At 55.6% G+C, this 23,721-nt stretch overlaps 2 protein-coding genes across 8 annotated transcripts; one reads left to right on the top strand and one right to left on the bottom strand.

Moving 5' to 3' along the window:
* Positions 1-19: 19 nt before the first annotated feature.
* On the top strand, positions 20-3,491 carry PFDN2 (prefoldin subunit 2). The gene is made up of 4 exons (XM_044991282.1): positions 20-169; positions 357-445; positions 1,710-1,833; positions 3,173-3,491. The coding sequence occupies exons 1-4, from the start codon at positions 77-79 to the stop codon at positions 3,350-3,352; spliced, it is 486 nt and encodes a 161-aa protein (XP_044847217.1). The 5' UTR covers positions 20-76; the 3' UTR covers positions 3,353-3,491.
* Positions 3,492-9,330: 5,839 nt separating this feature from the next.
* Positions 9,331-22,142, bottom strand: KLHDC9 (kelch domain containing 9). 7 transcript variants are annotated; one of them, XM_044991977.1, is made up of 5 exons: positions 21,684-22,142; positions 14,827-15,383; positions 14,200-14,350; positions 13,605-13,803; positions 9,331-9,695 (listed from the first exon to the last, which is right to left on the bottom strand). In XM_044991977.1, exons 1-5 carry the CDS (start codon positions 21,720-21,722, stop codon positions 9,532-9,534), a joined length of 1,110 nt encoding a protein of 369 aa, XP_044847912.1. In that variant the 5' UTR covers positions 21,723-22,142; the 3' UTR covers positions 9,331-9,531. The 7 variants fall into 7 exon arrangements, with proteins under 7 accessions (XP_044847912.1, XP_044847915.1, XP_044847916.1 ...); XM_044991980.1 differs by lacking the exon at positions 21,684-22,142 and adding an exon at positions 17,193-17,324; XM_044991981.1 differs by lacking the exon at positions 21,684-22,142 and adding an exon at positions 17,088-17,181.
* Positions 22,143-23,721: the final 1,579 nt, after the last annotated feature.

Raw genomic sequence — 23,721 nt, 5'->3', positions numbered from 1 at the left:
CAAATATGGCGCCCAAAGGCCTCTTTTTTCCCCGGCCGGGGGGGGTCGTGACCCCGGAAGTTGGGAGCAACGGAGCATGCGCAGAAGTGGCGGGAAGATGGCGGACAGTGGAAAGAGCAAGAGCGCACCGACAGCCCCGTCCACCGGCAAAGCTCTGACGGCGGAGCAGGTACCGGGCGGGTCCATCGCACCCGATTTGGGGGGGGAGTGTGTGTGTGCCGGGCGAGCCCATCGCACCCGATTGGGGGGGGGGAGGGGAGTGTGTGTATTTCGGGCGGGTCCATCGCACCCGATTTTGGGGGGTGTCTGTTGAGTGGGTCCCCCCTTCCCCGACTGACCCTGCCGTCTCCCTGCAGGTGGTGGCCGGGTTCAACCGGCTGCGGCAGGAGCAGCGGGGCCTGGCCTCGAAGGCGGCGGAGCTGGAGCTGGAGCTGAACGAGCACAGGTGGGGGCAGGATCGGGCCCCCTCCCCCGCGCTGAGCTGCCCTCTGACCCGCCAGCCTGGGGCAGCCGCCGGGGCCTCGCCCGGAGCCCCAGCTGCGCAGCACGTGGCCCTTCTCCCAGATCCCCCGGGGCTCAGCACAGGGGCCGGCGTGGCCCCAGGGCCGCCCAGAGGATTCAGGGGGCCTGGGGTCTTCGGCGGCGGGGGGCCCCCGCTTCGGCGGTGGGGGGTCCTTCCGTTCCGGGACCCGCCGCCAAAGTGCCTCGAAGACCCGCAGCGGGGGTCCCCCCCCGCTGCCGAATTACCGCCGAAGTGCCGGGTCTTCGGCAGTAATTCGAGGGTGGAAGGACCCCCCGCCGCCGAAGACCCAGAGCGGAAGAAGCTCCAGGGGCCCGGGCCCCCGGAGTGAGTGAAGGATTCTGCTCCAGGAGCCTCGAAAAACTCTCGTGGGGGCCTGGGGCAAATTGCCCCACTTGCCCCCCCCCCCCCAGGCGGCCCTGCGTGGCCCTGATCTTGGTGGCCCCACCCCTGCTCTTGCACAGAGCCCCAATCAATCTCTGAGGCCCAGAGACGCTGAGGGCCTGGCCCAGGATCGCCACAGGGACTCTGGTGGAGTCAGGAGTTGAACTGGGGTCTCCCAAGTCCCAGCTGGCACCCCAAGAGGGCCATCCTTTGCAGCTCCCCGCGGGCACCTGCCTGCTGCTGCTTCTTGTCCGCCAGTTCCCCCTGCAGGGGATCCTGAATTGGATTCCACTGTGTGCTCCCTGGACTGGTCAGTGGGGCCGATGGGGAAGGGAGGGGGGCAGAGCTGGAGTCCAGGTCGTTGGGGGCTGTAGGCGGGTGAGCTAGGGAGTTTGGAAAACAGCCCAGCAGCCAAAGAAATGAGTCACCCTCCTGGTTGGGGGCGGAAGGAAGGAAGGAGGTTCTGGGCCAGGCTGCCTGGAGATCATGGTGAGAGCTGGGACCTTGGGAGAAGGCACCCAAAGAACCAACACACTGTTGGAAATAATCGCTGGCCTAATGGGCTTTACCAGCCATAGTCAGGGTGATGGTCACGGCATCTGGTGGAGATGTAGGGCTTTGGCCTTGGCATGTGGGGCTTGCTTTGAGCCCTGATCCCATCGTGACTCTGAACACAAGGACCTGGGCATAGGGTAAGCTGGGCCTGAGACTATCCCGCGTGGCCAGGCCCTATGGATCTGCAGCTCTGGCTGTATGGTCTCCATGGTGTCTGGAGGGACTTCAGCAGCGTCTGCCTTTCCCACAGCCTGGTCATCGACACGTTGCGAGACGTGGACCCCACCCGCAAGTGTTACCGCATGGTGGGCGGGGTGCTGGTGGAGCGCACCGTCAAGGAGGTCCTCCCTGCCCTGGAGAGCAACAAAGAGCAGGTAATGCGGGTGACGTGATTAGTGCAGGGGTGGACGGGGCGTCGTGTCTGGGAGTGGGGAGGTGCTGGACCCCTCTCCATGGGACTCTGCGTGGGAGCTGGAGAGGATCAGTGTCCGCTGGATTTCAGGGGGAGTTTGGCCCCTGTGGAACCTCCCAGCCCCGGTCCCAGAGAGACCCTACCCAGCCATCCCTTGTCCCAAAGGAGCAATTAACCCTTTCACACCCAGGGCGTAGCACAGAGTGTGAGTGGGGACACTGAGTCGCGTGTATTTTTCATTAAAATATTACAGTTCCCACGTTTTTCCAGGTCGGGCTGTCGCAGCGAGTCAGTAACCGAGACAGGAATAGAACCCAGGCGTCCGGGCTCCTGTGCTTGGGCTCTTCTCAATTCCTAATTTTAATCGTTGGTCTCTGGCGGGGCTGTGCTGATCGCTTCCCTTTCCCCTTCAGGGAGCTGGGAGTAGCAGTGCCTGCCTCACAGTGACCACAGCTGCTGTCCTCTCGCTAACTGACCGACCTGCTGCCATACGCTCCCCTGCGATGTCCCACTCCTGGCCAGTGTGGGGGGGTGGTGAAGGGGTTTCTGGCCATACACACCGGCCTGGGGTTAAGTGGCCCTGCCATCATACATGGAGAGGAGCGGATGGCACTGTTCAGCCTGGGGTTGCAATAGACCAGGGGTGGGCAAACTATGGCCCGCAGGCCAGAGCAGTTTTAAGGCAGCCTGTGAGCTTCCACTGGGGAGCAGAGTCTGGGGCTTGCCCCGCTCCGGGGCACTGGGTCAGAGGCTGCACCACGTGGTTTGGCCCCACTCCGGCACTCAAGCCGGGGCGCTGGGTCAGAGGCTGTCCCACGCGGCTCCTGGAAGCCACGGCATGAGCCTGCTCTGGCTCCTATGCGCTCCAATGGGATCTGCCGGGGCGGTGCCTGCGGATGGGGCAGCGCGCAGAGCCGCCTGGCTGCGCCTCCGCGTAGGAGCCAGAGAAGGGACATGCTGCTGCTTGAGGTAAGCTCTGCTTGGAGCCTGTCCCCCTGAGCCTCTCCCTATGCCCCAAATCCTTGCCCCAGCCCTGATCCTCCTCCTGCCCTCCAAACCCCTCGGTCCCAGCCCCAGAGCACCCTCCTACACCCCCAACCAGAGCCCTCACCCCCTCCCACACCCCAACCTCAATTTTGTCAGCATTCATGGCCCACCATACAATTCATACTCCCAAATGTGGCCCTCAGGCCAAAAAGTTTGCCCACCCTAGGGGAGTGGAGGGAGGTGCGTGCCGGTGCCCACCCTGCACCCCAGCCCTGACTGATTCCCTCCCTCCCTCCCTGCTTCCAACCCTGCAGATCAACAAAATCATCGAGACCCTGACCCAGCAGCTGCAGGCGAAGGGCCAGGAGCTGAACGAGTTCCGGGAGAAGCACAACATCCGCGTGATGGGGGAGGACGACCAGAAACCACCGCCCAAGGAGAGCGCCGACGGGGCGGGAGCCAAGACCAGCTCCGCCGGGGTCCTGGTCTCCTAGGAGGGAGACCATTGTGTCCAGGCCCCTTCCCAAAGGACTTTCTGCATCCCTCCCCCTCCCCGACCTCTGAGGCTTAACTTTATTATTTGGTGTCGCTCTTGTAATATTTTTTTTTTGTTAAATAAACATTTTTCTGTCACGAGCTTAGGTGACTGTGGGGCTGGGGGAGGGGCTGGACTGGCCCCCCAGAGGTTAGTTTTTGCCCACTGAGCAGGGGCACCAGCTACCAGGAAGGGATGGGTCCTTGAGCTCTGCCGATATTGCTGGGAGCAGATGCCACACTGGGGTTTTTATGCGGATGCCTGCTCCCAGGAGCTGCACTGAGCCACGGGTCTCGTACGCGAGCGAGCAGGCATCCCTCGCGGCCTTGCCGTAGCTGGATTTGAGCTGCTGGGTAGAAAGAACAAGGATCTGCGGCCCACCACCGGGACCTCCAGCCGGCTGACCATCCCGCTTGCGGGAGAGGTCCTGGGAGGCTCCTGTCTCGGGGAGAGGCTCCTGTTCCGAAGTCCCGGCTGGCGGCAAGTGACAAATGAGTCTAATCAGCCCCCTGGCAACAAACGGAGCCAGATGTGCTGCCTGGCCGCAGCATTGGCCATGTGGAGGAATGGGAGTCAGGGTGGCTGCATCGCACCTGTTTCGTTCCATGGGCATCTTCTCCCAGCTGGTCCCTGCCACCAGCAGGGAAAGTCACCGGGAGCCTTCCAGTTAGGGCTGGTGGAGAATTTTCCATCCACGGTTTTATGGAAAATCAGGGGGTTTGTGAAGAATTGTTAGGTCGCAACATCTGCTCTCTGCAGAAACTCTCGCCTTGGACGCCACCACGTGCTGGGGTTCCTCGGCAGCTACGCCCTGCATCTGCAAGCTGCTGCGCTGCCGCTACTTGCTGCCTTCCAGAACTGAGAACGAGCAAGTCCATGCCCTGCTCCCACTGGCCTGGCCACCTGCGGGCTCAGGAACCGAACCAAGGATGAGAGCGTTGGCCCTGCCAGCAACACCCCCCGTGTCCTTAAAACCCCACGAGACCCGATGGTCTTGGCAGCATCTTCCCAAGGTCTGAGTCGAGGCCGGGGTCTGGGATCCCTGCTGGATGCAGCTGATGCTCATTGACGAAGCTGATTTCCCCATCTGTGGCCATTGTCTCCCAGGCGGCTCATCAGTGGGGGCTGCTCAGCTCTAGCAGAGCTCGGTGTCACGGGGACAGGGCTAGAGGCATCTCGGAGCCTGCTCTGACTGCCTCCACCCTCAGCCGTCAGCTCTCCTGCCGCGGAGTCCTGTGATTGTCCCACCTTTCGCCTGGGCCTTGGACTCCAGCCCCCTGCAGCTCAGCCGCGCTTCCCCAGCAGGTTCTTCCCTTCGGCAGCTGGGCCCAGTGCTGAATGCAGCAACCAAGCCGCATCTTAAACCCCAGGCTTACTGGGGGGGATGGATTTCAAATGACAGCCGGTCTATACCCAGGCCTGTCTTACCTAAGGCCTTGCCCTCCCCAAGCCAGGCCTGACTTCACATACGCCAGTTCCCCCAACGACCTCCCTGAACAGCTCCCCCACAACGCATGCGTGCAATGGTCTCATTCTGGGTGTCGGCTTGTGCAAGAGTTGCATTTAATGGCCTGTGCTAGAGGGGTCTAGCTGATCTGGCCTTGAACTTGAGGGCTCTGATCTCTTGTCAAGCTGCTACCGTCTGGTTCCCAGGCCTCTTCCCAGCCTGACGCTGTCTCTTGACTTCTCACGTGTTTGCTGAGAAATGGTTTAGCTGGGGCTGTTATTCCTTACAGCTGCACCCTCATTAAACCAAACCAATCTAGTCCTCCAGTAACATCGCAATCGCCAGGCCAGCACGCAGGGTTTGTAACTTTGCCCAGAGCAGCTCCACTTCCATGACACGGTGAAAGGATATTGCTTTCACAGCTCTGCGGCCCCCGCTGCTGAAGGGAGATCGCAGTTTGGGACACCTCCCAGTTCAGTCTAATCCCTGGCCTAACGCAAACCTGTCCAGTTCCCTAAAATGCCACTGGGATACTGGGAAGATCTCCCCAGCCAGAAACTTGAGCATGTTGATCTTTTAAAAAGGTACAGCCCAAAAGCACACAGCTAAGCAGGAAAGTCTGCAGCCGCGGCATGGCCCACATCCCGAAGATGATTGGATTGGATCAGCCTAGACGTGGTGATGCTACGAACTGCCCAAGGAAGGAGACTGAAGGGTTTGACATCCTGAACCCCCAGGATGCATCTAGAAATAGGACACATGGTGGGACAAACAAGTCGACAGCTGGGAACTACAGAATTTCAAGCATTCATCACTCAGCTCTTGCTTAATGCAAACTGACTGTATTTGATGTTCGCTCGCTTTTAGATCTGATACAAGAATGGCCCTACTGGGTCAGACCAAGGGTTCATCTAGCCCAATATCCTGTCTTCTGACAGTGGCCAATGCCAGGTGCCTCCGAGGGAATGAACAGAACAGCTAATCATCAAGTGATCCATCCCCTGTTGCTCATTCCCAGCTTCTGGCAAACAGAGGCCAGGGACACCATTCCTGCCCATTCTGGTTAATAGCCATTGATAGACCTGTCCTCCAGGAACTTATCTAGTTCTTTTTTGAACCCTGTTATAGTGTTGGCCTTCAAGACATCCACTGGCAAGGAGTTCCACAGGTTGACTGTGTGTTGTGTGAAGAAATACTTCCTTTCATTTGTTTTAAACCTGCTGCCTATTCATTTCATTTGGTGACCCCTAGTTCTTGTGTTATGAGAAGTAGTAAACAACACTTCCTCATCTACTTTCTCTACACCAGTCATGATTTTATAGACCTCAATCTTATCCCCCCCTTCGTTGTCTCTTTTCCAAGCTGAAAAGTCCCAGTCTTATTAATCTCTCCTCATACGGAAGCCGTTCCATACCCCTAATCATTTTTATTGCCCTTTTCTGAACCTTTTCCAATTCCAATATATCTTTTTTGAGATGGGGCGACCACATCTGCACGCAGTATTCAAGATGTGGGCATACCATGGATTTATATAGAGGCAACATGATATTTCTGTCCTATTATCTATCCCTTTCTTAATTATTCCCAGTATTCTGTTTGCTTTTTTGACAGGCTTTTAGAGAGAGGACTTGAATTTCAACAGCTTGACCTCCACCGGCAGAGATCCTGCAACTGGCGCCTCCGTTAGTGTTAGCACAAGAACGCGGGAGGCTGGGGTGCATCCCAGGTTGGAGAATTTGCAGCTGGTTTTCTCTAGGCTGAATCACTGCAGCTGCTCTACCCAGTTCTGGGTTGCGGAATGGAAGGCACTGGGTCGCAGCAGCTCTGGTTAGCACCGCCGACCGGGCGGTTAAAGGTCCCGTTGGCAGTGCTGCCCGGCTAGTCCCTACCTGTTCTGACGTCACGCCGAGTCCTGGATGCAGCCAGCAGCAGGTCCGGCTCCTAGGCGGGGTGGCCGCAGGGTTCCGGGTGCTGCCCCCGCCAAGAGCACTGGTTCTGCACTCCCATTGGCCGGAAGCCAGCCAATGGGAGCTGGGGGAGGTGTGTGTGTGTGTGGGGGGGTGCCCACAGGTGAGATCCACATGGCTCCACTTGCGCACCTCCACCTAGGAGCCAGACCTGCTGCTGGCCACTTCTGGGATGCAGCGTGGTCTGCGGTGCCAGGACAGGCGGGAAGCCTCCCTTATCACCCCCGCTGCACCCCAATCCCCTGCCCCAGCCCTGAACCCCCACAAACCCAGAGCCCCTGCCTGCACCCCACACCCCCCAGCCCCACCCAAGAGCCTGCACCCCAGCCCTGAGCCCCCACAAACCCAGAGCCCCTGCCTGCACCCCACACCTCCCAGCCCCACCCAAGAGCCTGCACCCCCTGCCCCAGCCCTGAGCCCCCACAAACCGAGCACTCTTCTGCACCCCAAACCCCGCAGCCCTCACCCCCTGCCTCAGCCCTGAGCCCCTCCCACTCCCCAAACTCCTCATCCCCAGCTCCGCTGGGTCACGGGCATCAACAATTGTCTTCAACTCGGTGGCCAGAAAAAAAAAAAAGCTTGAAAACCACTGCTCTACAGCCCAGCCAGCCCTGCCGCAGAAAGTTAGTTGTGGTGCAGTTTTTGGTGAAATAGAACCATGGGCGCTACCTATTCTTGTCCAGCTCCTTAGCTAATGGATGCATGGTGCTGCCCCCTTTATATCCGCAGAGGATCCATCCTTCCGTTCCTATCCTCCCAACCCACTCAGGTGCTGGCTTGGCTTTTCCAGGCCAAAACCCAGTTTGCAATAGCCTGGGCCGTGGTCGTTTGAGGTTCACCAGTCCACCCGTGCTCCCTGCTGAAACTGCAATCCTGGGCCTGAAATAAAACACTCCTGCACTGCCAGTGGGGAATGGATGACTGGAGCTAAGCCAGGAGTGGGAGACAAACTCTCTGTGACCTGCTGGGTAGAAGTAGCCTGGACCCAATCTGTGCTAATCTCTCCTGATTCCAGGCCAGGACTGTGGAGCTGTGACCCCAGAGAGTCCAGCCAAGTGACCCCCGTGATTGCTGGGAGATGACTTTGGCAGTTCAGCCCAGTGTTTTGGGGCTTGATTTCAGAACACTAGGGAGGGGGTGGGGCACGCACAGACCTTGTTCTCCAGTCTCAGCAGAAAACATTTTAAAAAACTCAATTTCTAGGTGTTACGAGTGCAAAGAAAACCCACCACTGCTGCAGAGATACCCGCCTGAGTTTGCAGAGAGTCTGAAACAGTTAGTGCATGTAGTCCAGTAGTGCTAACGGGACCCCCAGCTTAGATCGGGGCTCCTGCACTGGATGCTGCACACACAACATGCTGGGAGACCAGTCCTTGCATCAATGAGCTGACAGCCTAACTAGACAAGCCAGCCCTGGGGCTGGTGGAAAGGGCTGGACCATACAGAGGGTGAGCACAGCTGGGCGTGGGCAGGCGCATGTTAGAGCAGGAATCCTCTTCCCCCTCCCCTCCCCAGCAAGGCTGGTTCTCTTTGCTCCTCTACAGCATCCCGAGGCGACATCAAGCTGCCCTTTGCTTCCCGACCCCCGAGCCTCAGCTGTGACCTTCTGGGAGGGGCAGGAGACCAGCCCTCGCCCCTGGCCCTTTGCTGAGTGTGCTCCCACCCCAAGGGAAGCAGTGGGTACATATGCCCCCCCCGTAGGATGGGGTACATCTGCAGGACCACGTGGCTGGCAGAAGAGTCCGAGAGGGCGTGATGCCCCGTTGTATCGTGCTCTGATGGGGAAACAAAACACGGGCCCGAGTTATTTTTAGGAGGTGATTGACGCCAAGTCCTTTGGCCAGGGACTTGTCTCAGCAGAGGACTCTTCATTTACAAGGCGCTCACTTGGCATACGAACGTGGGAAAGTTTCTGGCTGTGATGCCGTGAGAGCTGTACGGAAGCCAAGGTCCTTTCTCCTGGCATGAGCTGAGGGCCGGGCTGGCCGCACTAAGCGATCCGCCGACGAACCCTCGGAGAGCCCAGTCTGGGTGCTGGAGGGTGCAGCCTCCTTTCTGGGGGGCTGCTGGTGCAGGCACTTGCCCGTTCGCTCCCCTCACGTCATTTCACATGCGAACTAGGGAGCAGCTTTCGTTCTACAGGCCTGGCTCTAGCACCAGGCTGTTTCCCGGCCCTGCCTCGGACAAGAGCCGGGCCGGCCAGTCGTTTCCTCTGATGAATTCTCAAGAGGGTGGAAGGCTTTATTTTAACGGTGATCCATGGGGGTGGGGGGAGAACAGCTCCCTGCCCTTTCCCCGCTCTCGGCAGATCACCAAGACCTACCCCATTCAGCCATGTTTGGTTTCTTTTTCCCCCGCTTACTTTCCTCCCGAGACATGTCAGCACCACCACACCTGGCCTCTCCTGGCTGTGCTGGAGGCTGCAGAGAGCCGACGGCGTGTTCCTAGAGACTGGCGGGGGGGGAGGAGGGGTGCGTGTCTGACTCTTTAACAAAGAAACCTTTTCTCCCCAATCTCTCTCTGTGTGTTTGAGTTAAATCCCTGGTGCCAGTGTGCAGCTCCCTGCGGCGAGGAGGGGGAGCTGGGCCACCAAGGGGCACTTTTATTACATATAAACAGAGCTGGCTCTCAGGGTGGGTTGCAGGAGCAGCGCGATTGCCAGGGAAAGGGTGAGGAGGGCGCCAGCGAGGAGGGGGGACGTCCTCATCTCTCTCCTCTTCCTCACTAGGGGATCTCTAAGACACAGATCTCAGGGCAGGGGGTCTTCCCATCTGGGCCAAAGCCCCCCACAAGATAGAGCTTGTCGTTCCAAAGGCACGTGCGGTGCCCGACTCTCTTCTGGCCCCGATCCGAGCAGGGGAAGCGGAACCAGCTCGGTGGCGAGCATCCTGGAAAACACAATAGGAAAGGAGCAGCTTGATGCTCTCAGACGGCCGGGCCAAAGCCGATGCCCAGCTCCCTCCGCCCCTCTTGCTGTGTTAGTTCCCAGGCCACTCTCCAGGTCACAGCTATTGCACATCAAAGATGACAGCTGATACAAAACAGATATGGGCTTGGGACTCCTCCAGGGTTTAAATAAAAAATGGGGAGAATGAGATTTAGGGAGGACTGGGAACCAGGACTCCTGGCTTCTAACCCCAGCCCTGTCCCTGGGTGACCTTCTTGTGCCTCAGTTTCTCCATCAGTGAAATGGGGATGATAGCTCTTTTCATAGGAGAGCTGTTACAATCCAAATGATCAGAGGCATCATGTGGCAGGGACTAGTACCCTGCTTCCTCCAGACGGCCCATCTTGTCTATCCTCCCGTCGCTGACAGCGACCAGTGTCAAAAGCTACAGAGGCAGATATTAATGACCTCTCCTTGCCAAACATACCACGCCTGTGCCATGCACTATATTCCTTCCTGACCGCCAACCAGCTCATGCCCTGAAGCATGAGGACTGAAAACCCTTAGAAGTTTCTCCTGGCTACTGTGACTGCAGGGGCTGTCTTCAGCTGCATCAATGTTACAATCCCTTCTTTGTAATCCTCACTAATCAACTTGCCTCCATGGTATCCTGCAGCAGCGAGTTCCACAGGGGAATGATAACATTGCAATGGAAAGTATTTCCTTTTTTCAAGATGCTGCCTTATGAAAATGACCAGCAGCAGCTTCCAAGGAGGGCAGGGGAGACTGTCATTGGTCATTAGCAAGAGAAATTGGCTTTTATTGAAACCCTACACAAAATAAGCCTCTACTGACTGCAGGAAAAATATTAATGTTTTATTTAACTGTGTGTGTTTTGAGAGCACATTTGGCTCTGCTCTAGCTCTCTGAAGCTCTCCCTATCTGGCCCCTGGCTCCGTATGTCTGAACACCCCCCAACGGTTGATGTATTTATCCTCAGAACACCCCCAGGAGGCAGGGCAGGGCTGTTACGCCCACTGTACATGTGAGGAATGGAGGGACTATGGCCTTGAGATTCACAAAAGTGCCTAAACCCCAGGCACTTAAATCTGTATTTAGGCACCTAAATCCCAGTTTAAGGTTCCACTGCGAATCACCAAATTCCCACTGGCCCCGTAGGCGACTATGCTTGGCACCGACATATTTGCAGGCGAAATTTCTCTCAGCGTCTGCGTTCCTGCCTCTGGGCACATGCATTGCTGACCCCTGTAGGTGCCCAGATGCCCATCTCCCATCTGAGCCTCGCAGCGATTCATGAACCGGGGAAGACAGACGTCAAGCCGCCTACCTCGCAGGCAGGATCTGATCCGGCAGGCGTGCTCAGAGGCAGCCCTGGAGGTGAGTTTACACACAGCAGCTGAGAGGGGGAGGAGGTTGGAAGAGCAAGACACCCCTCCCCCCACTTATAACTCTTAGCCCAGTGGTTAGGATGCTCACCTGGAGCCTGAGTGACCCCTGGCTCAAGTCCCTCCTCCCCCAGTAAAGGAAGGGATCTGAACAGGAATCTGCCACCTCTCAGGCAAGTACCTTAACCACTGGGCTATGGGCCAGTCTGAGATAGGGCTCGTCAATCTCTCCTGGCGTGGCTGGTGCACTTCCGATAACTAAAGAGTCAGTGGAGCAGGGGACTGGATCCCCACGTCCCGGGGGAGCGCTCGAACCGCCAGGCTACAGAGCCAGTCTCCTGCTTCTGCTTTCTCTCTGTGGTCCAACTGTGAGGTTATTAATATAACCTATGACCGTATCGATCACTGGTGCAACCACTGTTACATATTTGCAGCAAATATTGTACAAAGGTTGTCATGTAAGGTGTCTATGGAAAGGTTATGATTTGCTAATTATGATTATGCTATCGGTATGTGTGTATCATTTTTGTAGCTGAAGTTATGAATATTGGCTATGTATCTGTGTATCTAGATCTTTTCCCTTTTATGAATAAACCTTTAGATTTTAGATTCTAAAGGTTTGGCAACAGTGTGATTTGTGGGTAAGATCTGATTTGTATATTGACCTGGGGCTTGGTCCTTTGGGATCGGGAGAACCTTTGTTCTTTTACTGGGGTATTGGTTTTCATAACCAGTCGTCCCCATAACGAGTGCACTGGCGGTGATACTGGGAAACTGGAGTGTCTAAGGGAATTGCTTGTATGACTTATGGTTAGCCAGTGGGGTAATACTAAGGTCTTCTCTGTCTGGCTGGTTTGGTTTGCCTTGGGCTGTAACTGCCCTGCTTTGAGCAATTTGTCCTGAATGGACACGCTCAGAAGTGTCCCACCAAAGCCAACATCGTTACACCAACTCACAATGAACAGGAGAGGTGGAGCGAGCGCCCCCATCAGAATAGCTCGTAACCCAACGGGTTGGGATGCAAATCTGAGAGGTGCAAGACTGCTCTTCCAATCCCTTCCCGTATCGGGCGGAGGGGGGACGTGAACTAGGGTCTCCCACACTGCCTGACTGCTGGGTTGAGAGATATAAGGGAGGGGTCTCCCGCATCCCCTTGCCACAAGGAGCTGGAGGTGCTGACTTCCAAAGAGGGATCCTGACTGTGGATCGCGGTGTGGGGCTTAAGACACACCCCTCTTGTCAGGATCTCCCATTGGCTAGCCTAGGTGCCTACCTCCTAGCCGGCTGGCTTTTGCGGATGACCGTCCAAGATGACTCTCCCCACTGGGCATGTAGGGAGCCCAGGGGCAAGCGGTGGCTTTGGGAATCGCAGCATGTGCCTGTGGGCTTGGCTAAAGTACCTGTGTGAATCTAGGCCCCTGTGACTTGCTCAAGGTCCCCCAGGGCATCTGTGGCAAATGGGGACTGATTCAAGGTTTCCCCGGCTAGCCCACTAGCCACTGGGCCATCCTTCCTTCCAGGCCATTCTTCCACTCCTGGCTGGTTTGTGACATTTGAGATGATGGAGCCAGCTAGCTGAATAACCAGCCTGGAGTTCGTGATTCGCACAGGAAGACTCGGGCCCCGGCAGTGCGTGGTGCACAGGGCATTAGCGTAAAGGAGAGTCCTGGTATCGCCAGCCCTGACCATTCAAAAATCCCAAGCCAGGCCCCAAAATCAGGACATTCAAAAAAAACCCTAATACGATTTGGGTTCTTCCTATTCACTGTCAGGCTTCAGGGGTCACACATTTGCACACTTGTCTCTTCAGGTGAGAGAGCTAGAGCCTGACTTTTTTACAAGGTCAGAGCTGTGTTTCACCTCTAATCTCATGATTCCAGGAGCCGGGGCTTTGAGAAAAGCACCAGATCTTGCAAGATGCGCTATAACATCGTGAGAGGTGGCAACACTGGAACCTAGACCCAAATCGCCGAATGCCCAGCTCTGAAATCCTCCCCTCATGTCGTACCATGGCTGGGAAAGGCTGGCAGAGAACGGGGGCTGCAAACTATGCCCAGCCCAGGTCTGGATCGCCAGCTCAACGGGATTGCAAGATCCACCCCGACTGACAGGTGAGGACAGCCTGAGAGGTCACTTTCATCTTCACTCCCCAGGGGCAGCCTGTGGAAACTACAGCTCCCAAGAGGCAATAGACAATGGCAAGCAGGGTGGAGTGATGCATGCTGGGAACCGTAGTTCTTCAGCATCAAGGGGAAAGTGGCTAGAGGGAGGCTGCATGGGCGTGGAGCTCTGCGGAGAGGTAAAGGTTGCCCCGAGGGGTGTAGGGATGTGACACTAGGATTCCTGTCTCCAGTATGAACACCTGACACCTGAGCTAAAGGAGACTCCCCACTAGCTCTGTGCAGTATGGGGGCTGTGACACACACAGACTCAGCAGTTCTGATTCCACCCAGTGGAGGGCAGTAGTACATACACACATGCGCGCCCGTTCTCTCCTCTCTTACTTGTATCGTAGACATAGAGATCGTTACAGACGGTGTCTCGCCCCTTCGTTAGGGTCTCCCCACCAAAAGCCACCGCGAAGGGACCCACCACCGTGCAGGATTGGTGCCTCAGGCCTTTCGGAGCCTGCCGTGAGCCATTCTCGGAGCCAACCAGTCGGGAGAGCTGCTCTGTCATCTTGGGGGCATGGATGGACTCTACCTAGGAGGAAGGAAAGGGAAGAAGCAGGGTCAGTTTGTGGATTTGCCTGCTACTCTACTCCAGCCCTGGCCTCTCCCACCAGGGGGCCCTGTGGGGAGTGGGGCAGGAGCACTGGCCGTGGGGGGAGCTCCCAGCTACTCCAGCCCTGGCCTATCCCACCAGGGGGCCCTGTGGGGAGTGGGGCAGGAGCACTGGCCGTGGGGGGAGCTCCCAGCTACTCCAGCCCTGGCCTATCCCACCAGGGGGCCCTGTGGGGAGTGGGGCAGGAGCACTGGCCGTGGGGGGAGCTCCCAGCTACTCCAGTCCCAGCATCTACCACCAGGGGGCCCTGTGGGGAGTGGGGCAGGAGCAAAGGGCTCATTCTGGGGCAGTGACAGCCCAGAGCCAGACACTCACGTGGATTTTCCCCTTGCCCCAGCGCCCGGCCACCTCGCAGTCGGAGGAGTCACGGCCCCCGAACACCACCAGCTGGTAGCCACCAGCGTCACGGAGCAGCATGGCCGAGTGTCCGGCCCGAGAGGCTGTCCGCGATTCCTCCTCCTTGTACCTAGAGCACAGAGAGGCGTTACGGGTGCTTGGCATGAGCACCCACAGTGCCCAGGGGTGGGGAGTTAGGGGAGCATCCCAGTACATGGGGCCCTGGGACCTGAGCACCTTAAACTTTGGGGGTGTGGAATCCACATGGGCCGAACCAAAACCCTGGATCCCAACTCTCCTGGGCATCGGGGAGTGGATAATCCAGATCTCATGCCCAGTGGGTACTGCAATGGCCATTTCTAGGGCACAGTCCTCCCCAGTGCTGGGCACAGACCCGATGGCCCCTTCCCCCACAGCCTGGTCTCAGGGGGACAGCCCGGGGCTCTGGGGTTCCCGTAGGTGAATCCCTCTAAGGGATGCGTCCAAATTCGAACCCGCTGCCCAGTTTTAATCAGATGCCACCCTGCAGGGGGGTGGGCAACTCAGCCCAGCCGCCCCCATGTGCGCCTCTCTCCCCAGAGCCCCCTCGGGGAGGAAGGGACCTACCAGTAGGTCTTGGTGGCAGGGTTGACGCGCAGGGTGTAGATGCTGGCGAAGCGCCTCTGGGTGCGAAGCCCGCCCTCCCTGCCCACCACCCGCAGCTCATGCTCTGACACCTTGGTACAGGTGTGGCTGCTGAGCCCCACGGGGGGGTCATTGGAGGGCCCCTCGGCCCAGCGCTCCCACTGTCTCTGCTCGGTGTCCCAGCAGCACACGGCCGAGACCCTGTGGGCGCCGTCCCAGCCCCCCACCACGCACAGCCAGCGGTTGGCCAGCACCGCCGTGTCATGGTGGCTGCGCCGGTCCCCGCCGTTGGGGCCCAGTGTCTCAGCCGTCAGCAGGGTGGGGTCGAAGGTCACCATGTCCCCCAGTGGGGGCTCCTTGGGCTCGCCCGACTTCAGCCCCCCGAAGAGCAGCAGCTTCCCTCGCACCACGTCGCACGAGTGGTAGGCGCGTGCAAACAGGGTGTCCTGTGCGATGGGCTTCCACGCCCAGCTGCTGCCCGTGGCCATCGTGCCGGCTCCCACCTGCAGGGGCAAAGCACCACCAGCCAAAGGATTCACCTGTAAGGGAAGCAATGGAGTTAGTGAGCAGGCCTGGCAGTCAGGACTCTTGGGTCCTGTTCCCAGCTCTGCCCTCGACTGCTGGGTGATGTCAGGCAAGTCACCTCCCATCTCTCTACAGAGGGGCTGTCAGTACTGTACTGTGTCTATTGTACATGTTCAGCATCACCCTCTGCTGGATGGAATCACAATGGGTCAACTGTGTGTCATAGGCACTACACTGCTAAGAGCTCATGGCGATTCTCTCTCGCCCATCCCTGCAGTATCTCAGATAAAGGCTCCCTCACGCTATAGGAATTTGGAGGCAGGTTTTAAACTCTCCCTTTGGTGTGGATGGGTTTTGCCCTGTGAGTCCCTATGAGACACCTAAAATCGCGCTCGTTGCAATGGGTGCCGCTTAGAAGGCCAATTTTGGAGAACTGTCCTGACCCAGATCGCACCTGACCCTGCAGTCAGAGCTCCACCCTACCAGACACACTTGTGCATCACCCCACCCCCTGTGCACTCCTCCCCACCCAACCCCCATGCACCTGCATGCTGCACACCTCCCCCCATGCACCCCCACACACATAGCTCCCTTCACCACTGCATCCCCCCATGCACCCACCCGCACAGCTCCCCTCCCTACCCCATGCACCCACACTCCCCACACCTCTTACAGCCACATGCACACCTCCAATCCCCATGCACCCGCATGCACACCTCTCCACCCAACCCCCATGCACCCGCACGCACCCCTCCCCACCCAACCCGCATGCACCCACACCCTCCCCACCTCTTATACCTGCATGCACACCTCCCCAGCCAACCCCCATGCACCCACATGCACCCCTCCTCTCCCCACCACCATGCACCCACACACACTCCAATCCCACCCACCCCGCCCACACCCCTTAAACCCACATGCATAGAATCTCAGGGTTGGAAGGGACCTCAGGAGGTCATCTAGTCCAACCCCCACCCCATCTAGTCAGCACACCTCCCCACCTCATGCACCCACACACACTCCTCCCCACCCCATCCCCATGCACCCACAAACACTCCAATCCCACCCAACCCCCCTGCACCCGCACGCACCCCTCCCCCCATGCACCCCCCACCACAAACACACCCACACATCTCCCCTCCCCCCGCGTACGAGCAATGAAGGTGTCAGCGGCAGCTCGGGCCCGACCCGCTCTCGCTTTCCCAGGCCGCCCCCGCTGCAGGAGCCAGCGGCCCGGGGCCCGCCCCTAGCAACGCGCCGCGTGGCCTGGCAACGGCCGGGGCCGGGTCACCCTCCGCGGCCCGACGCGCCCTGCGGCCCCGGCAGCCCCGGCCGGTGGCGGCGGGGGGCGCAGCGGGTTCCCCGGCACGCGGGGCCCGCCGGGCACAGGCGCCGCCGCCCGAGGCCTTTGAAAATCCCACTAGCGGCCTAAAGAGCTTTAAAAATCCGGCCTGCGCCCCAGGAGCACCGTGCAGGAAATCGGCCTGCGCTGTGTGCGGGGGGGGGGCTGACCCAGCTGGGGTGCGGGCCACACGGGGGGCAATTTGCCCCAGGCCCCGCAGAGCCCCCCCCCCCAAGAATATAGTATTGCAACTTTTTTTATGGAAGCCCCCCCCCTTGCTTTGCCCCAGGCCCCCTGAATCCTCTGGGCGGCCCTGCTGGGGTGGCCCCCCTGCGGTGGTTGCAAAAATAGGGGTAGGGCAGAGGGGCTTCCGCACCCACGTCCCAGGCTCAGGGCGTCCCGACAAGGCCCCTCTTCCCTGGCCGATCCCAGGCACTGAGCTGCCCCAGACAGCTGGATTCCCTGAAGTATTTCACCTGACCTGATTATAATGGGTCTAAGTGTTGCTGGTGTTTAAAAGAATCCCTCTGAGTTTCTAGGCGGGCAGAAAACCTCATAGCGTACAGCCGTTTGTTTTAACAGTGCCACTCAGACTCCTCCGGAGTGGCTCCTTAATGTTGCTCCCCCAGCTCTTTGCAGCACCTGATATTAAATCAGGGCATGATTTAATTATTAACCAGTCTAAGTCATTAACCAGTCAGGATGCTTTTACTACGTTATTAACCAATTGGTCAGGTGTTTTGCTGTGAGAATTATATACACCTCCACCCTGATATAATGCGACCCAATATAACACAAATTCGGATATAACACAGTAAAGCAGCGCTCCAGGGGGGTGGGGCTGCGCGCTCCGGTGGATCAAAGCAAGTTCGATATAACGCGGTTTCACCTGTAACACGGTAAGATTTTTTGGCTCCCGAGGACAGCGTTATATCGGGGTAGAGGTGTATATATATATATAATGCTGAGTGCTAATTTGCCTCCTGAACCACTGAGGTCTGAGCGTCACTGTACTATCTGGTTGCCTGAACGGATGGTCTCTTCCTCATCAGCCACTCAAATGGAGTTTCACCCTTTTAAATCATTTACTTCTTAAAATGTTATTTTTATTACTCTTAGCACATCATTATTTGCCTTCGTTAACATTTTGCAGATGGCTGTCACTGCACCATTGCGCAGATTTTTAAGAGCCACTAATGATTGAAAATATAAAGTTGCGAGTAGCTTCAGCAATTGCATCTCGCTGTGGCATAACACGTCCTGTTTCTAGTGCAAGATTAGTTTTAAACGCCAACATTTTGTTCTTATTTTATATACACACGTTTATTCTTTGGGATCATGTGGCTTTGAGGCCGATTGATTTCCTGGGTTGGTGGGAAAACGTCTTCCATTTCTTTAATCCGCCAATGGGGATGGCCTTTGTCAACTGTCATTTAGCCTCCCTATCCAGCACCTTCATGCTCTTTCCCATGTTACTACTTTTGTGTAGAACGTGCTGCACAAATAGTCATTAAAGGCAATTTTTTAAAGGTTGAAAGCACTTAGGTGCTTTTGAAAATCCAGCTAGTTGCCCAAATACCTTTAAAAATCTGGACCTGAGGTCACTATACTTGTATGACAACCTTCAAATTTCTAGTGTAACGTTTACTTCATATACATATACAGCCCCAAGATATATGTCCCTAGCCTCTGTTTGCCAGAAGCTGGGAATGGGTGACAGGGGATGGATCACTCGGTGATTACCTGTTCTGTTCATTCCCTCTGGGGCACCTGGCATTGACCATGAGTGTCGGAAGACAGGATATTGGGCTAGATGGACCTTTGGTCTGACCCAGGACAGCCATTCTTATGTTCTTAACCATAAGGATTAAAAAGTCCTGAGCGATATATCCAAAAGTCATGAAATTTAAAAAAAAAAATACCCATGGGGTTCTTTTAATTTGCCTTTTTGTTTCTGAGCCTTAGGGTACAAGAGCTCCGTACTTCTGTTGTTACCTCTCCCAAAGTATCCATATGCCTAAAACGGTTGTACATGCCTAAAATATGCAAATACCAGTTTTGCATATGCAAAATATGTAATATGCTTGCTTGCTTGCCGTGTACTGACCTGCTTGATTGAAACTTATAGTGTGGTCTGTTTTGAGGCTGTGTGCTGAGCCTAGCAGTCACCTAAGCAAGGCTGAAGGCTTCTTAATGAGCGTCTAGCCTGCCATCCTTTTATCCCTCATCCCGATAGGATCCCTCGACCAGGGCGCAGGCCTAACTCAGGGAGAACAGGGGTGTTCAAAGCCAGCTCCTAAGTGACCAAAGTTGCTAGCGAACAGGGCAGTTTTGCGCAGGAGTTTAGAGAGGGAGTACAAGAGGCAGGTACACCTAACAAACATTCCCTAAATTTAGGCCAATAACCACTCCTCCTCCAGCACAAGCAGAAAAAAAACAAAGAACCAACCAACCAACCCGCAAGAGTCAAAAGAATGCAGGCAGAAGTCCAGCAACGTGGGGGCATCCAGTTTATTGCACTGCAGGCAGCATGTGCGATTACCTGCCTTGTGAGCAGGTGGCATATGTGTGCATCCGGTGCAAGCAGTTCATGGCCCTCAGAGACTGAGTACAGGATCCTGAGACCAGAGTGGTTGAACTGGAGGAGCTAAGGGAGACAGAGAGGTACACAGGAGAGACTTCTCAGGACACAGTACAGCGGTCCCACTCCTAGTCTGATAGCACCTGTACTGCTGAGGAAGATGAAAGTCTTGGGGAAGGAGAAATATCATGCTGGAGCAGAGGGAAATGATCCCATTGTTGGGACCTTCCCTCCGGATGGTGTCATAATATACCCTCACCCTAAGTATACCCCCCCCCGGGGGGACGGAACCCCAGTTAATAGGAAGATACAGGCAATAATAGTGTGGGATTTGATTCTTAGAAATATAGACAGCTGGGTTTGCGATGACAAGGAGAACTGCATGGTGAATTGCCTGCTGGCTGCAAAGGTTGCAGGCCTCTCGAGACACTTAGACTTATGTGTGGTGCTGGGGAGGAGCCTGTGGTCATGGTACATGTAGGTACCAGTGACATAGAGACAGGTAGAAGAGAGGTCCTGGAGGCCAAAAGTCCTGAAGGCTGGTAGGAAAGAGATTAAAGTCCAGGACCTCCATGGTAGCTTTCTCTGAAATGCTTCCAGTTCCATGCACAGGATCAGTTTGACAGGCAGAACGGCAGGGTCCCAGTGGATGTAGGGAGGAGGGTTTTAGGTTTACTAGGAACAGGGGAATCTTTTGGGAAAGGAGGTGCCTATGCAGGAAGGATGGGCTCCACCTAAACCGAAACAGAACCAGATTGTGGGCACGTCAAATTAAACTAAGGGCTGGGGAAAGCCGACAGGTGCGGAGGAAAACATGGTTCAGACAGAGTCCCTTAGGGGAGGATTTATTAAAGGGGATTCTGTGCAGCTTAGTAAAGAGCAGAGGCCAGAAGTTGATCAAGTACAAGTAGAAACTGAAAAGAAACAGTCAAATGAGAGAGTGCCATTCAATTACATCACATGAAGGCAGACAACTAAATACTGACAAATTTTATAAACGCAACTAGTCTAAATACTAAGATGGGTGAACTTGAGTGCTTGGTATTAAATGAGGCTATTGAGAACATAAGAACGGCTGTACCGGGTCAGACCAAAGGTCCATCTAGCCCCGTATCCTGTCTACTGACAGTGGCCAATGCCACGTGCCCCAGAGGGAGTGAACCTAACAGGTAATGATCAAGTGATCTCTCTCCTGCCATCCATCTCCACCCTCTGCCAAACAGAGGCTAGGGACACCATTCCTTACCCATCCTGGCTAATAGCCATTAATGGACTTAACCACCATGAATTTATCCAGTTCCCTTTTAAACGCTGTTATAGTCCTAGCCTTCACAACCTCCTCAGGCAAGGAGTTCCACAGGTTGACTGTGCGCTGCGTGAAGAAGAACTTCCTTTTACTTGTTTTAAACCTGCTGCCTATTAATAATAGGCATCAGAGAAACAATGATAATGAATGGGGCCCGGTAATACCTGGGTCCAAAAATTGATAGGAATGACAGAGTAGGTCAGGCTGGGGAAGGAGGAGTGGCACTATGTGCGAAAGCAAGTGTACAGTCAAATAAAGTGAAAATCTTAAATGAATCCAACTGTCCCACAGAACGATCCTGTTACTTCTTCACTTTGGTGGGGCTGGGAGCAATGGGCCGGCTTCACCTCGTTTGCCTTTGGATGAAACCAAAGTGTCTCTGTTTCCACAGTGGGACAGCTAGTGCCTGTCAGTTAGCCTCTGGTGAAAACACACATTTTCGTACCCATAATGCTGACTGAGGCCAGGTCTGCACTACAAACTTAGTGCTGTGTTGCTCAGGGGTGTGAACCCCCGCCCCTCCCCGAGCGATGCAGTTATACCGATCTAATGACCCGCGGTGTAGACAGCACTGTGTTGAGGGAAGGGCTTCTCCCACTGTAGCTACCGCCTCTTGTGGAGCTCTGCCGTCTGCATCTTCACTAACGCGCTACAGCAGAGCTGAACGTGCAGACAAGCCCCCACATGTTAAACGAACTATTCGTATTCAAGGCTTGGCAACTCCGATCCTGACTGTTCGCATGGCTAACGCGGCTCCTTCACCCGCAGAGGTAGCGAGTCTGAATATCTGCAGCTTCCCCCGCCCCTCCCTGTTTGTGTAGGTGTCACAGAAAAGCAGTTAAAACATTTTAAACTGAAGGAATTAACAGAGGTTCCCTCGCCTCAATTTCCCTTTTCCTCCCCCACCCCCATTAGGGGCTTGTCTACACGGTGTGACCCTACAGGTGTGAAGTTAATGCACATACGTTACAGCACCTTAAACTGGGCTGGTTCAGAAGTAAAGTGGTTTTAGTTTTGACCGTGGCAGTCAGGGCAATCATAGAAGAGAACGCAGGACCCCTTCCCCCAAACCCCTTGCCTTTCACCTGGCTTGAGCACTTGTCTAGTCCAGGTGTATCCCCCATTTGGTTTTTCCAAGCGCAATGAGAAGGAACGAAGCAGTGGGGCACTCAGAGGAGTCTTGGAAAGTCTTGACAATATTTCACAGGTATCAATTTTGGCCTGACAAAATGTCAATAAATGCGGTAAGGTTAAAACTGAAGGTGATCTCGCTCCTTCTCTCTGCCCGGCGCAGGTCAGGACACCTTTGATGAGCAGGAGAATGAAGGCCTGAGAGGGTCCTGATAGATTTTGCTGTGCACGCAGTGGGTGTTGGTCTAGCGGTGCAGGCATCCCCTCTATAAGCCATGCAAAGTGGGGGCACTCTTGTCCCATTAGAATTAACCCATTGCCTCAAATTTTTGGTGCTTTAACTGTGAAGTTTCCTGTTCGATCTCAGCCCACTAAACACTCCTGATATAAACCGTATCTTTTTCTAACTAGGTGTTCCCAGGAGAACACAAGGTACAACAAACACAGCATTGTCTGTTACACCTCTCTGCCATTCTGATGGAAGGAGTCCACCACTGCGGTAGCTGCAAAGGTGTGAAGACACAGTCTGATCGGAGCCACAAAAATATTTTCAGCTCACCTAAAACATTGTGACGCCCTGCCTCAGCGCCCGTGCAAAGCGCAGGGCTGATCATCTGGCCCAGGAACATCCAGATACGGTGTGGTGTTTAGCTAGACCGGCTCTGTATTTGTTTCTGAAGCTATATAGGATGTTTTCATTGTAGGCAAATCACCTGGCCGGTAACTCCCTGTTTACTCACCCGATAGCTGAGCCTGTCAGAGCTCAAGGGGGCAAATGTAATAACCAGGTTTGTCAGGATTTGATTTAAATCAATAGATGTTGGCGGTTCTGCGGGCGGTGAGGCGTTTGCCTAGCTCTTTCTCACGAGAAACTCCCAGGAAAACATAACTCCAGGAGAGGGGTTTCCATCTGTGGATCGCTAGGCAAAGCAACTTGCAGCCTGGACTTAGGTGCCAAACTCTGCGAGAGGGGTGGGGCTTCGGACACACCCCTCTGTGATAATTTGGGGTTCAGACCCGTTAAGGCAGGGGTCGGCAACCTTTCAGAAGTGCTGTGCCGAGTCTTCATTTATTCACTCAGATTTAAGGTTTCGCGTGCCAGTCATACACTTCAACGTTTTTAGAAGGTCTCTTTCTAGAAGTCTATAATATAGAACTAAACTATTGTATGTAAAGTAAATAAGGTTTTAAAATGTTTAAGAAGCATCATTTAAAATTAAATTAAAATGCAGAGCCCCCCGGACCCATGGCCAGGACCAGGGCCGTGTGAGTGCCACTAAAAATCATCTCACGTGCCGCCTTCGGCACACGTGCCATAGGTTGCCTACCCCTGAGTTAGGGGTTGTGCCGCTGCCTGCCCTGTTCCGGGGAGCTTTGGTTCAGAGCCTGGATGCCAACCGCTGGAGTACGGCACACTGACCTCAGCCTGGCGTCCGGGACGGCGGCAACAGCCCCTTCTCGCTCCAGGTTGAACCCCAAAGTGTCCCCATGGCAGAGATTTCGACAGCCTGCGGTCGGATGGAGGTTTACACTTAAGTGCTGGTGGAATAATTTGTAAGTGATTCTCAAGTGAGAAGGTGGGGAGCGGGGCGGAGGAGGGGGAAAGGTTCCAGCTTTAAAATCATAGACCCATAGGGTCAGAAGGGACCACAAGGGTCATCTAGTCGACCCCCCTGCCAAGATGCAGGATTTCTCCCGTTCTGTGGGTTGGTGGTGAAGGAAACGGACCAAAGGAAAGCAAAGGGACACTAGAACAGCAGCAAGGGCAGGGGAAGCAAAGACGCGGATGCTGCGCTCCCCAAGAAGCCGTTAGCAGAGCCGTGTGCCCCCTAATTGGAGCTAGTGGCCACGGGGTACCTGCTCCAAACTGGAGGTGAGAGGGGGGGCCCCTTTTTCTCCAACAGGGCATGCAGGAGACTGAGCAAATGTTTCCCCAGACGATCCCCGCGGAGGAGACCATTATGGGCAGAAGTGCAAATTTTGTGTTGAAAA

Source organism: Mauremys mutica, chromosome 17 (assembly GCF_020497125.1).
Source record: "Mauremys mutica isolate MM-2020 ecotype Southern chromosome 17, ASM2049712v1, whole genome shotgun sequence".
Taxonomy (NCBI): domain Eukaryota; kingdom Metazoa; phylum Chordata; order Testudines; family Geoemydidae; genus Mauremys; species Mauremys mutica.
This window is presented reverse-complemented; position numbering and strand designations above follow the sequence as displayed.

Coding starts and splice junctions, on each gene's coding strand:
- PFDN2 (XM_044991282.1), top strand. CDS start 77: ATGCGCAGAAGTGGCGGGAAGATGGCGGACAGTGGAAAGAGCAAGAGC. Junction 170..356: donor AAGCTCTGACGGCGGAGCAG/GTACCGGGCGGG, acceptor GTCTCCCTGCAG/GTGGTGGCCGGGTTCAACCG. Junction 446..1,709: donor CTGGAGCTGAACGAGCACAG/GTGGGGGCAGGA, acceptor CCTTTCCCACAG/CCTGGTCATCGACACGTTGC.
- KLHDC9 (XM_044991976.1), bottom strand. CDS start 15,494: ATGGGAGGTGACTTGCCTGACATCACCCAGCAGTCGAGGGCAGAGCTG. Junction 13,804..14,199: donor GGGGCAAGGGGAAAATCCAC/GTGAGTGTCTGG, acceptor CCTTCCTCCTAG/GTAGAGTCCATCCATGCCCC. Junction 9,696..13,604: donor TCTCTATGTCTACGATACAA/GTAAGAGAGGAG, acceptor TGTGTTTTCCAG/GATGCTCGCCACCGAGCTGG.